Here is a 15,026-nt window from a genome sequence, read left to right on the forward strand (position 1 = left end):
AACACAAACAAAGTTAATCAGTGTTAACCAAAAAGCAGTTATGGTAAGTATATCTATTCATGAAAAAGGCTTAACTCTTAAAAATAAACAGCTATGCAAAACGAAACTCATAAAGTTTAATGCTATCCCGTCAAGCGTGGAACAATATAATGACTGTTCACATTCTCTCAAACTTGTCGTGGCTTCTGGGGTTTTTTGGTCATTTATAGTACGACCAACATCTCATTTAGCCAGCATGCAAAACTGAGTTCAATAACACATTTCTAAATGAAGGCAATTTGTTTCGTTGCCATCACCATCCCAAGACTCACAGCCATGTGAACACAGAGCAGAAGCCGACGTGACGCCGAGAAGCATCCAGTTGTTTTCAGGTTGTGATTGGGTTTGATGTTCCATGATTGTGATCTAGAAAAGCACTGAAAAACTGTAGTCTAAAATTCAGTAAATATTGGGCAGAACCAGAGCAGGTGAGCCAGCTTAATGACACTTCATGCAGAGAGGACATCAAGGAGATTCAATCACTTCTCATCTATTTTATGTAGTCATTATTTTCCTAAAATGCTTCCAATTAGTCATGTGCAATAATAAATTTTATTTGAATAGCACTTTTCTAAACACTCTTTGCAGCAATCAAGTAAAATTACAAACAGAAGTGCATTAAACAGTATCAGAAAAGAACATTTACAAACATAGCATATTCTTTTTAAAAAATTGATCAGATTTGGAAAACTTGAACAGCAATTCTTTTATTACCATATTTTATTTATTTATTTTTTAAAGGAGAAAAGCACAGGTCCCTTGGCGACCAAGCAAAGATAAGCATTTTAGATTTTAGAGTATGACATACAGTATAATCTACTAACAAGCAAAAATGTGCAAGACGGTCCAATTCTGCGGTATGTAGAAATTAAAATTGAAGCCATGCTTTAAATGATGCTTACTGTGTTTTAACATGGTGGACTTTGGGCAAGAAAAAAAAAGTGCATTGCAAAACATTGCAGGAAATCACTAGGGTGCTTATTCAGCCATAAAAAGTGACAAATAGAAAGTAATGACTAACACTTCCTGCACATGTTTTGCAAGAGGAAATTTCACAACTACAGGCAGTCAAAACTAGTCCTGGAGATAAATATATGGAAAGAGTGAGTGATTGACAACACATGGCAGATTCTGATCTTTAATGAACTTGCAGCGCCTCACTTCCAAATGTTATCAAATTTATCTCCTTCCTCAAAATTCTGCACGCAAATACCTCAATACCACAGGTTTGCTGAGCTCATCATTCAAACTACTTCTCAGCCCTAACAAAGGTTGTAAACGGCAAAATGAGAATCACTGTTGGAAGCTTCTTAAAGAGACAGAGGCCAATTTCAAGGCGTCAAATTAGGAAGTCAACTTTATTTAAAGTCATGTTTGATGTATACAGCTTTTACAATTGAAGGTAACATTGTTACTTGATTGTGCTACAAAATTGCACCATGTGCCTGGAAAATACATAAGTAAAAGGTTGTGAATACTTATGTAAATTGTGTTGGTCCCCGCCCCCCACATTGTCATAACGGCGTATTTGTGTGTAAAATTTTGAGGAAAGAGACTCATTTAATACAATTTGGAATAAGGCTGCAACATAAAATGTGAAAAAATTGAAGCACAGTGAATTCTCTCCAGTCACTGGAGAAACTGGCTGACTAGTCATGTGTGAATTAGTAAGGGGATCAGCACACCTCATTGTGGCCTTTGTTTGCAATAGTTGTTTTCACGTGTTGCACAAAGGCTGCTGTTGTACTGTCAGAAACTCACCTGCTTGTGGACACAACAGCAACCGCTTCGCCACAACCTGTTTTGGCAAGATTGAGATAAATGCCCAGGTGAAACTAATAAACAAAATTCTTGCGAAGGTGTTCTTGAGCTCCGAGTAGATGAAGCCGGGTGGGGACTGCAGCATGTGGGGAGGGATTTTTCTCTTTAAGTGAAGTGGGCCGGGTCCAGGTTAGTGGGGATATTTAAGACTAAATGAAAATGTAAGAAGCTACATTTTGGTACCAAAAAATTCTACAAATTATCAGGTTATTTTGAGCGATTACAATAGTTGTACAATGTTAGTTTTTTAAGCTAATTTCTTTCTTGCTTACGGAACAACAACAGAAAATTTGAAATACCTCAACGGTTAGATGAAATCAGAAAAGAAAAAAAAAAAATCAAAAATAGCAGTTATTGAAATTAAAACAAAAAGCAATTAAAAAAAAACACTGATCCTCACATTGACCTAAACTTTAATTGTATTAATCAAAAAGCAATGCAGCTACAGCAGCAGATGTTTTAAAAGCATCTGGGTAAAGGTCATTGTCGCATGAAGCAAAAACGAAATTGAGGTCAGGCAAATCAGTATTCCAGATCTTTGCTTTGAAAATGTCAATAGTGCTTGGTACAAAGAAGGATACAAAAGATTATTACTTAACCAATCCAAAGACCAGACTCTGAGGAGTTATGTGGTCGTATCATGGCCTTCAGCACAGATAACATAACTTTCGACAAGAGCCACGCTTGCAATACACTGAGATACTAAACTGGCATGACCTTCACAACCCTTGAACATTTCCATTTTTCATCACATTACAAAACACACATTATAATATATTTCATCTGGATTTTCTATAACAGACCAAGAGAAAGCAACGCATAATGCAGGCCAACCTTAAAAATACAAGCAGAGTTAAAATAGGCTATTAGATCAAAGCATATCCATGTGTTAAAATGGCCCAGTCAAAGTACAGGCCTATGAAGAATTTGTACCAAAACTTGTAAAATTGCTTTTCAGACAATCTCCATTCAAACCGTCAGATCTTGAGTTGTTTTTCAAAGTTGAATGAGCAAAAATGCCAAAGCTAATGAAAATGTGGAATACTCTAGCTGTAAATGCAGGTTATTGACTCAGGGGAGTTGAATACGAACGCATGCCGAGCCTGTCGGATTCTATTTGCTCAAGAAAATAATCATTTTTTTAAAAACTGTGTAGACATTCTGTACTATACAATGGATTCTTACAAGCAGTTTGCAATAAAGTAGTTGAATAACCAGAATTGTGATTCTGTGTGTACAGCATGTGGCAGCGACATTATCCAACTTTCACATTGTACTGACACTTGCAGCAGATTAGGGAGAAGGGTCTGTACTAATAAAGCACATTGTGAACTTTACGTATAATTTATGTTTTTTTAACATGGAAAATTCAAAATGCTGTCTTTGAAAGAAAGACCAAAAAATATACATATAATTTTACTGAATAACTTACTAAAAGCAACCGCGCACCTGAAGAAAACGTGGTTTCCACAGGTTTTTGCCAATAATGATATTTTTGTTTCCAGACCCATTAACCCTGATGCACCAACATCCAGTATCAGTCGCACAAATTGTTGACCTATGTGTAAAAATCGCCACCATCGCAGAGACGCAACAAGCCAAAGAAGAGACGGTTGCTGAAGGCAGGAGAGATTTCTTAAAGCGGCCTTTATCCTTCTGTGGTGCGAGTCATGACGAGCCTCAGAATGGGGTGTCGGTGAAGGAGAGCCGTTTGTTCACTGAATCAAAAGGTCTCTGGCTTCCAACCACAAATGATACCAGCCTTCTGAATGAGTGTATTGATCCTGCTTGCTTCCCTGGCACTGAAGTTGCACTCCCCGGCAATGCAGAAGCACAGCAAGAGATGCCACCTGCAACCTCGGAGTGCTGGGCTTCCCTCTGAGTGGTGTTCATTTAGTTTGCTTAAAGAAGAATGTTACCCCCAATGCTGTCGCACTGAAATGCAGAAGCGACTTATGAAGTCGTAGGTACGTACACCGCCAGACGTATTCATTCCCGTTTCACATTTTGTCACGTTGAAAACACAAACTTCAATGTATTCTGTTGGAATTTTATGTGACTTTAGTGCGTATGTGAAGAAGAAGAAGAAGAAGAAGTGTTCAGTGTTTGTTCTAAGCAGAAAATCATTTACTAATCAACTGAAAGGTTTGATTTTGGTAACATCTTACCAGAGCAATCCCTTCTACATATTGGATGTATTCCTCGCATGGCTTGTGGTAAACTCTATGGGAATTTTGTGTGGTTTATTATTATTTTTTTCTTATCTTGCCTCTCCTGGGGAAAAAACGTCAATCAGTTGCAACCCAGGCAAGTCTTCTGTTTCATTTTTCTTGCTTATTTTTACATAATATTTTATTTGATGGCTTTTAATGACGCAGAACAACGAAGTCTATATTGGTGTTGAGGTTTTAAGAACTCTGGACGGCATTTGATTAACCTAAAGTTCAACATCTCAAACAGTCTATGCAGACTCATCAAACCTGAACAGTATCACTTTCACAGAGCACAGATTCTTTAAAACACAGAGAGATTGGTGAAAATATAACTCTTACTTTTAGAAAACACAAAAACTGAGAATTAAAGCTGTCAAGGCATTAAGAACACATTGGAAAACTGAAAGTTATAGAGAAACTGCCAAATTAAAACCCTAATAGTAAAGTTATTGAAAAGATGCTTTTGCAGAGTAATCTTTTTATATTTAACAGTGCAATAAATTGGCAGGTATTTCAAGGGGTGCAGAATAAAGCTTGCCCATATCATCATTCATACAAAAACACCCTGACTGATTAATACTAATTCTATTGACAAATCCTTCCACCTATGGAGTTTAGCTGGACTGCCTAGACTATAGGTCTGCTGTTGTGCGTTACTCGTTCCATTTTTAGATGATGAACTGAAATTAGAAACGTCTTTAGTGAGCAAAATTATGTGCACAAACAAGGAATTTGACCTTGGTTTCACATGTATAATGTACGGACATTGAATATATTTATATGCACTCACAGAGGAAAAATATAAAGCACCCAGTGAGAGGTTGTGTGCATCAGAGACATCCTGGGAGAAGAAGCTGCCTCTGTGGAGACTGGTTTTTGCTAACAGCACTTGCTAATAGCGTTGAGCTAAAGGTAAAGGTCTAAGCAGTTTGTGTCCAGAATGTGTGGGGTCTGCAGAGATGCTGGTTGCCCATGCTGCTCTTTCTCTAACCCTAGACTTGAACAATTCCTGTATAGAGGGAATGCCAGCCACAATTATCCACTCTGCAGACCTGATTGCTGTTGGAGTTTGGACCTGTACACAGGAAAGATTCAGTACAGAGTCTGGCAGTGTACAAGTTGACCAGCAGATCCTGTGGAAGGTTGTACTTGTCGAGATGCATCAGCAACTACAACCTTTACTATTCTACCGAGCAGTGTAAGGCTAACTCAGATCCCAAGAAAGGGGTGGTTCCTAAATATCTGAAGTGATCCACAGTGAGCATGATGTCATGGATGACGACGGGTGTTCGTTCTCAGTAAGTCTGAAATCATTTCCACAGTTTCGAGCGGATTAAGCTGCAGCTGGTTCAGACCACTCCTGTGCCCTAGCTGTTCAACTTCCTATCTGTAAGTGGAAGCATCATTGTTCTGGATCACGATGGTGGCATCTGCAAAACCTGAGACCAGAGTAGTGGGTAGAAGACACACACCTGAGGTCGACTGCACAGCTCTAGAGTGTTTTATAACCTAACCTGGACTTGAACCTCAACACAACTTTAACATTGACCTATGCTGTGCTTGGTCCCTATGGGCAAGCCTTTCCAAAAGAGCTTCATTTATCCAGAGAATAAATCACACACAGGTGGACTATGCTAATTAGCTCATTTTTTTAAAGGTAGTTAGATGGATTGGATTTTATTGAGGGGAATTGGAATAAAAGGGGTTACCACTTTTTTGGATTTATTTGGCAACATTTTGGAAACCGTTTACTCCTTTGTGTTTGTGTTTAACGTAAAATCCATGTAAAATACACTTAAGTTTATTTAGAATGAACCAGAACGTTCTGGTTCCTTCTTTCACTTAGGCCTGTTGTGTTGCTTCCCAATGAGCTACATCCATTACTCAGATTGAGCACAGGCTTCATCCATCTAGGCTTGACAGATTGAGAATTTGGTTATTTCTCCCCCCCACATAGCTGATCTATGCACAACCACACATTCTCCGCGGAGTGTTCTGCAGAATCGAGCCGTGCAGGTTCTGATTGTAGGCCTGCTGCTGGGTGGTGTTCATGAGAGCCAAGCAGAACAGACCCGCCATTTCCCGTTCTCAGAGGTCCTCTTTTTTTTTTTTCTCCTCCTTTTCACGGCGCTTTGACGCTGAGCAGCAGCGGGCAGTAGGAGGAGGGAGAACAGGGAGAGGAGGAGGAGGAGCGGCGGCGACAACGACGACTTGCGGAGCGGCGGAGGCAGGGATCCGGTGTGCTACATCGGGATGAGAGCGAGACAGAGACCCGGGTCGAATGAGTCAGCGAAAGAAACCTCTCAGTCTTTTCTAAAATCCGAATGAATCGGGATTGACCCTGCCTGAAAAAAAAATCTAGTCTATATATTTTTTATATATATTTATTGTTGCCAGATTTCGATTTCCTTTATATTCCGCCCTCCCCTGGTCCGCGGCTGCCATAGCCTAGTTTTGATTTTTCTTTCCTCCGAGCGAGGTGGGAAAAAGGGGGGGTCTTGAGAGGCTAAGGAGGAGGTGGATATCAAATTTCATTTTTTTTAAACAGCTGGGGAAACGAAAATCTAACTTCGGAGACTAAAGCCGTTCGGGCTTCACGTTTTTTTTTTGAGTCTTTTGTTTCATTGAGTAAAGCGAAGATGTCGGGACAGAGCATTACGGACCGGATAACGGCAGCCCAGCACAGTGTAACGGGATCCGCGGTGTCGAAAACAGTATGCAAGGCCACCACGCACGAAATTATGGGCCCAAAGAAGAAACATTTGGATTGTGAGTATGTCTGCACTGTTCGCTCCTGGTTGAAAGTTAAAACCACGGCGTAGCTGCTCCCAAATGAAGCCGGGCTCAGTTATGGCGATGGTGGAAGCTAGGAGAAGGCCTCAAAGCCTCACCGGAGGCTACATGCTAGCAGATGCTGCTCATGACAGGGGGATTATAATGTTTTCACGGCGACCACATGCCTTGTTGATATTCTAATAATGGGTGTTTAATTTGTCTTGATGCTATAGTATGTTGTATTAACGCTTCAGTAGTGTTTTCTACTCCTTTCATTACGTTAGTTGTCATATTAGCTTATCAGGCTACCTGGTTCTGTCTCCAATACTTGACACATAGCTTGAACGTGTGTCGTGGTGCTTTGTACATTACAAAGCACTACGTTGTTTCTACGGGTCTTAAAATATCAAAATTCCCGATTTGGGTGCATTATATGTTTTAAAAATTGAAAATGAGTGATTGATACAGCTCCTAAGATGGAGTTGGCATACAAATTGTTACTTGAGTAAATGACTATTTCACTGCTTTCAAGCAGCCATGTAAGGGTTAGTGTTATTTTTATGACAGGTGTTTGTCAAAGTAAATGATTTCATTTAAAAGCTCATTCAAAATAATGTAATGTGATATAAAGATTATGTGTGTAGGTTAGAGATTATGAAAAGTATAGCATTTTAAAGTCCAACATTCTGAGGTCATTTCTCTGAAACTAAAAGTTGCGACCTGAAACCAGGGCCCGCTCAAGGTATAAGTTAACATTATTAACTTACCTGTTGCAAGTTTTGGGAGGCTTAAGGAGAAATTTAATTTACACAGTTAGTAAAAAATGCCCAAGTTGTCCACATTTTAGAGAGCATAGTCTGAAAGTTATACCATTAGTCATCCTTTGAGCTATTTTCAGAACTTTTGCTCTTGTTTGCGTTCTATAAAACATTTTGTGCACATTGTACTTATTTTGGAAAACATTAAGAAGTAATAATAACTTATTTCCTAGGATTGTTTGAGCTTGGGTCTTTTATATCTGGATTATAGGCCTGGCTATGCATGAATTCAGTTTTAAAGTAGAGTAATTGTTATAGTTTAGAGCAACTAATTAGATTGTACTTATTTTCTACTAATTTCAGCACTTTTGTTGAACTTCTACAAATTTACTGTAATAGTAAGAGCTTTCCCAAGGTTGTTGGTGACATTGAGCAGAATATATTGGTCTCCCAACAGCTCTTATAGCTCCACTGAGCTTCCTTTTCTGATCTTTACAATTTTTTTTGCTTTTGTTTTTCTGAGCTGTAGGCCCCCTTTGCATAAAACTCAAGATGTATCAAAATGCTTTGAATAATTTGGGTGTTTCGGATACTACTGTAAAATGTTCAGCAATACCTTTTTCAATTGGATAAATATTATTTGCTTAATTGCTTTCGATATGCATGCTAGCAAAATTTTGAAAATGGCTCTATATCTGAACATATTATTGTTTCTGGAACACTATTGATTTTAAGGAATGTGAAATTTAACAAAGTTAAAAATTAACAGAGCTTGGAATTCTGAAATTCGTCATTGTTTTTCTTTTTTTCCCCCTCTCAATTTACATTGAAACAGTTTTTGTCAGTGGTCAGAAAAAATGTAACTAGATTTAAGGAATACCTTTGATCAGCTTTTGTACAAGTCAAGCCAGAACTGAATCATTTTAAACAGGTTTCAGACTATCAAAATACAAATGTATGAATTTTAGAGCTAACATTGGATTAGTGAAAGTGCACAAAAAGTTAATTTTGGTGAATTCCTTTGCTTAGTTGACGTTCTGCTTGAAAATTATAATATACAGATGGATCAAACTGTATTGTTATCCAACTTTATGATTAGCGTATAAGCATTTATCAGTAAGTCATTAAAAAAGGTAAAATGCAGCCTCACCATATAATTGAGTACTATTTTGTATTTCTTGTAAAACACACTAATTGGAGCAGAAATATGTGTGAAAGGAGAATGTTTTGATGATTAAATGTCACCATCTTAATTTTTTTTATATATAAAATATAATATTAGAGTAACAGGTTATAAATGTAATTTCCCCTCATTCGCCAATTTGTGTTTAGTTTAGGTTGTTTTGTACCTGACATTTTCAGTCAGTTCTAAGGGATATAAGTTGGTGAATATAGTGGGGGCCTGATGGGGAGCAAAGGTTTTGGTTGTCATACATTTTCCCTACTTTATGAAATGCTAATAGAGTACATCTCTCTTAGCATGGTATTTTTATGTTTTTTATAGATTAATTTTCTTAATTGTCAACTTTTATACCATTTCCTTTTGTAAATAAAATGTTCCACACTGGTTCAATGACAAAAATTAGTTTTCTTCTCTTTGGGACAAACATTTTAACTATGCATTGAATGATTTGTTCTTTCTCAAGTAAGTGCAATGCTGGTAAAACATTGTTAAAGGCTTTATGGGGGAACTTTGTTGTGATGACTTCCTGAATGCAGAGTGTCAGAAAGAGCAAGAGCTTCTTAAAGAGACAGGGGCTCAATTTTATGGCATTAAATTGCATAGTCAAATTTCTTTAAAGTCATGGTTAATACATACAGCATTAAAGCAACATTGTAAGTTGATTTTGCAATGAAATTGCACAATATGGCTGAAGAATACATAATACTGCCCCTTTCAAATAAGAGGATGTTATATCAACAACAACTTTGACACAATAAAGAAGTTGACTTTAAATGCAAAGCAACATTTAATTAAATACCTGATTTTCCGCCTTATGTTGATGCCTCGCCTAGACATTTTATTTCATTTTGTGCACAATCACTTTTTGTCTTTATGATGTTTCAAGCTAGCGTACTGTTAGATATTTGTGCTTGATTTTTAAACCATCGAAAAAATAAAAAAACAATATAGGAATTGTGGAGCAAACCATTACTTTGAGTGAATTTTTACATAAAAACAGAACAAAAATCCACAGACCTGGAATGTATGTCTGATACATGCACTGCTGTAATGCGATACAAGCTGTGGTTTTCTGCTTCAGAAACATGGAGGTGACTGTAAGGACACAGACTGTGGCCCAGGGTTGCGGAAGGCGCTTCCTTTCTCACGTGAATCACGGAAGAGGCGGCCTCTGCTCGGCACAAGAGCAATTGTGCAATTTTCTGCATATCGACGGTTGCTTGCAAACGCAATGGCGGCAATTAAGGTGGTTTTTGTTGGCGCTCCAGTGTGATGGGTGAAGTTCAGCCACAATAAACCCTGTGTGTTGTCAGACTGCGAACTCATCACAGCGCTTTGTGGACTGAAACGGCTGAAAGTGGCTCTCTGAGCTGGTTATAATAAGTTATTGTGTTGCATGTTGCAGGTTTTGCACGCGTGTTGTCGCTGAGGTTGCTCCCTAATTGTGAGATGAGTGAATGTTGTCAGACTGCTAGCTTATTCTAAGGCAGCTAGTAGCTATTTTATTTTTTTATTATGTTAACATATTATTGGTTTTTGGTTGTTTGTGGTGGCAAACAGGAGGAACTTATGAAAAGTTTAAAAGGTTATTTTGTGTCTGTGAAGGAAACCCAGTCGTCTTCCTGTTACATAAGGGTAGAAATACATGTCATCATGCTGTGAATAGGTGTGCCACTAAAAGTAGATAAGTGTAGTTACTTATGAAGAGCATAAAAATGGTATATGTTATAAGTTTTTATTTTCCATAGGCCTGTTGCAATAAGTGATCAATCAATTAATCGCAAGATAAATCAAAACAAACTCAATAATTTCCATGATTTATAATTTTTGTCTTTTATCTCAAACTTCCTACCAAAAACTGGTTGACAAAAGTCTTCAGTCTGGTGCAACGGTATCAACTAGCCTTTTTTTTTCTTCTTCTTTGTTTTTTAAGGACAACTTTGTTCAGAGAATTCATTATTCATTTTATTTATTTTGTATATTTTTTAAAATGTCTTCCACTTCCAGTGTCGAATGTTCATTAGCATTTCAAGTTCATTGATCTTTGAGAATGTGTTCTTGCATTGTTATGCCGTTATCATTATGTTACTGGAAGATTTTCTCAAAACAACAACATCATCGTTTACCGCAATAACTTTCGGAAAGATTTATCGCTCAGCAGAATGTGTTATCCTGACGGGTGTAATTTTCTTCTGTCAATACTTGAGTTAAAAACACCTGCAGCTGTTGCGTAATATAAAAATGAGCAAAGGTAGCTTCAAACGACTTTCAGATATTTTGTGTTGCTAATGCAAAATCGAGAAAGTAAATTAAGTAAGCTGTAATTTTTGGTTGTTTCTAAATAAATTTGACTTCACATTCTAAAGTTTGAGGGGTGTTTGTTAATTTTTCCCCCACAAAAGATAAGAAATTGTTAAACCACACCTTTTTAAAATAGGTTTCAAAGTCATAATATAAATATAAAGTCATAATTTCTTATCACTTGACTTGAATATTAACTTGTTATATAACAGCAGCCGGCCAGAGTTCTCAATTTCTTTGAGGACAATTGTTATGTGTTATACTGGAAATAAGAACACTGGATTAAAAAAAAAAAGTTTCTTTATTTTTTTATAATTTTTTGAACAACAAACTGTCTCTGTTTGCAATATTTGTTATTCATCACTTATGGAATATTATTTCAGTTCATAATGTGCTCCGAGTACTTCCTGGTAGAGCTGAAGGTTAGAATAAAAGCATTGGCTGGTTACGTCTATGGGAGTGTATATGTGTATGGAGGTTGTAGAAGGATTTACAGAGCGTAGAGTAACACAGAGCTGCAGCTCAGTCTGGAAGAAGACTCTTGCATATTTATCTTGTCTGCAAGAAAGGAAGACTCAGTTGTTTGAGGGGAAAAAATTCTATAGCTTTGGATTAAAAACTAAGAGCCACATAGCATTTTAAAAAAAAAATTGTGTCCAATATTTTACCATATGCATTATTTTACTTTTTACAGAGCTTTGTCTAATAAAAAATGCTTTTTTATAAAGTTCATATTCACTGAACTACTTACTGTAATTATTGTATTTCTATTTGTTTATGGAGTCAATTTCTAGTTAGTTTTAGTTTTTACAATTTAGCAATGAAATGCTGTTAAATTGCATTACATTGTTTTCCTAAAGTTTATAATTGCCATTTATGTTGGATTGTGAGACGAAAATGCATTGATGTATCCACAAATCAGACTGTTGGATGCCACAATAACCAATTATACTGGACGATAAACTGTCCCAGAAATTACTGCAATAAACAATAATGTTGTTTTTAAGACCATGTTTTAAGTGATGTATTGATAATGGCATAATAATGCAGGTTTTTCTCCTCAAATACTAATAAACTTTTAATTTTGTAAAGAACACTTCACACTTGGAGCTGGAAGATATATTAAATATCCCAAATAAAACCCGCACAACCAAAAACAATAAATAAAACGGAAATAAAAACCACACACAAACCGAAACCACAAATAAAATGCATTATGTCTACGCAAACAAAAAATGTTAAATTATCAAGCTTATTTTAATTTAAAGTGCGATTAATTTCTTAAGTCCTAGTTGGATTTACTGTGGCCCGCATTCTAAAAGACTTTCATGTAGAAGAAATCAAGCCAGCTCTAATGGGAAAAACGGGGCGTTACTTTAACGTTTCAGAAATGATCATAACTTTATCATTTATCTTCCTACTAGTTAGCAAGTGAACTGAAACAAATTTGTTGAGACCTTGACTAAAAAAAATCCTTTTCACCTAGAAACTTTCTGATAAAATGCTAAACATTTGCTACTTCTACATCTATTAATAAACTGATGTGTGAAAAAGTAATTCTGATAGTTTTGATAAATTTCCACTCAGGAAATTTGGGTCGATATTTGCATACCAGTCATATTTTCTTTTAACATCGTTGTGCTTTACCTTTGTGGTTTTTGTTGTTTACCTTTTGAGATTATGGTAAATTTATAGTTTGAGGTTATAACAATAACCATTTGGAACTATGTAGACTTAAAGTCTTGGATATGTACTTTATTAAAGGTCATCTAGAGTTAAAAGGGGGTAAACTTGAATAAGTGTGATAAATCAGTGTAATATCAGCCTCCCTGGTTATGGTGAGGCAGAGCTAAAACAAAGCAAAGACGATTTGTGTCAACCAAGGACAAGTGAACCTACATACATATCACGTGGCAGTTCTTCAACGTGATATGGATAATGTTTTTTTTTTTTTAATCTGTTTTTAGATGTAGGTATTTGGAGCATGTTGTTCGTTTTACTTATTTTTATGTAAATCCAGTTACACAGTATTATCTCTACTGTGAGAAAACCTCATCATCTACTTGTATTTTAATTTAGTGACCTGTAAAGGCCATAGAGAGGCAGCACAATGTCAACGGAGAAAAACAGATTTGGAGAAAATGACTTACTTTGAGTTTTATGAATCATTTGAAGATTTAATTTTTGAAAAATCTGGAATAAAAAAATAAAAAAAATTTCCACCAACGATCTCCTCGAGTTTCCGTAGTTCAGAGTGATGTCGGCGCACGCCAATGCTGCCATTAGGTTTGACCGGCGTGTTTTATAGCTTCTGTTTATTCGGACTTAAATTCATTTCAACTCCATGACAAAAAATTGGGGCCAGGCTAAGATTGTTTTTTTTAAATTATTATTATGAGAATAAATTCTCATGACAATGTCGAAATAATGATGATGTTGTAATGTTAGTGGATGAAGTAGTAACTTTATGAGACTGCAAAAGGTAAAAATATATATACGTATATCCAGGCCTTTTTCTTATTAAAATAACCTATTTTCTCGTCATTTTAAGACATTCTTCTTGTAAAATTACGTCTTTATTCTGCTGAAGGAATAATTAATATGAAAACCACTTTTTGAAAATGTTTTCTGTTGTGTAGTTCCTTTCTTTCTTTTTATTTTTTAGAAAGAAAGCAAGGAAAAAAAATCAACTTAATATTGGACCTTGTATAAAACAAATTATACCATATCATCCAGCCCTATTACATACAGTAGCGTTTAGTCCTAGAAACAGGTGTCATATCAATGATTTACAAGAACAAAAAGCTCTCTAATTAATGAGCTGTATTTCCTACTCAAGGTATTGTAACAAAAACAGTCACTTAAAAAGTTTGGTTAAGTCACAATCCATTAATAAATTAATGGTTTCCAAAGGGCTGAGTAACATGTTATTCCATTATGTAGGACAAATAAAAATCAGTGTTTGTGTTTTCTGTAAAAGCATACTTATCTAGAGGCTGACGTATGCATGCAAGTTATATTTTAACAATCCAGATATGCAGAGATTGAACGTGCAAGTTAACCCACATAGATTAAACGGTCACCAAATGGATAAACCAGCAACACAACTCGATTTCTAATCTTGCGAAAATGGTCCCAAAGTTTTTAAAACCGCTTCCAACTAAAACATACAAACTCTTAAACTCTGCGGAAGCAGGTAGAGGCTGAGCACTGGCCAAAGTTTGATTTAAACCGAGGAGCTGGCTGAGGAAATCGTTAATCAAATGGGCTACGAATCAGACGCAAAGGAACGTGATGTCAGCTGCTGTCTCCTGACAAAGCCACCATAACCTGAGCTGTGCATGATTACTGCTGCCAGGCCAAAGGTTAACGTTACGAAGATGTTGTATAATTCTCCCTAGCTGAGTGTTATTCTGACACCTTAAACACACCATCATCATGTGTGTTTTACAGATCCACTACGGTACTTTACATAACAAAACAGTCTTCTGCATTATGAGTGGACATTTTTAACAGAGCGACTCCTTGAATGGATCTGACCTGTACGAAATATTCGACCTTGTTGTGGCGTCATATGGCTGTTACATGAATTCATTTGAGTCTTGTGGATTGATTCATTTTGAAATTATTCCCCCCCTTCCTCCTCCCGGCTCTTCTCGTCTTCGTCAACCTCTTCTTCTGGGCGGTTCAGCCAGCCATGCTAACCACAGCTACCGCTGCTTCTCTGGAAGGTTATTCTGTCATAGTTGTAGTACCCCCCTCCCCTCCCCTCCTCCTTTGAAAAAGTCAAATATAGGACAGAAAGGGAGGCCCATATACTCGGTCGGTCTGATCGGTGCCGTGAATGGCAGGGTCATCTGCGCAGCTGGGGCCCGGCTGTTCAAACTATGATCATTAAAGCAAAGTACGAGCAAAGGAAGTGGGGCAGAACATGAG

The 15,026-nt window shown here is 36.8% G+C and overlaps 1 protein-coding gene across 8 annotated transcripts in view; it reads left to right on the top strand.

The window, feature by feature from the left end:
* The first annotated feature begins 6,712 nt into the window (after positions 1-6,712).
* Positions 6,713-15,026, top strand: part of picalmb (phosphatidylinositol binding clathrin assembly protein b) — a 28,722-nt gene continuing 20,408 nt past the window's right edge. For all 8 annotated transcript variants that reach the window (XM_028044760.1, XM_028044762.1, XM_028044764.1 and 5 more), the window contains exon 1: positions 6,713-6,842. In XM_028044760.1, coding sequence (XP_027900561.1) covers positions 6,713-6,842 — 130 coding nt within the window. The remainder of the gene's footprint in view (positions 6,843-15,026) is intronic.

This window comes from Xiphophorus couchianus, chromosome 18, assembly GCF_001444195.1.
Source record: "Xiphophorus couchianus chromosome 18, X_couchianus-1.0, whole genome shotgun sequence".
Taxonomy (NCBI): Eukaryota; Metazoa; Chordata; class Actinopteri; order Cyprinodontiformes; family Poeciliidae; genus Xiphophorus; species Xiphophorus couchianus.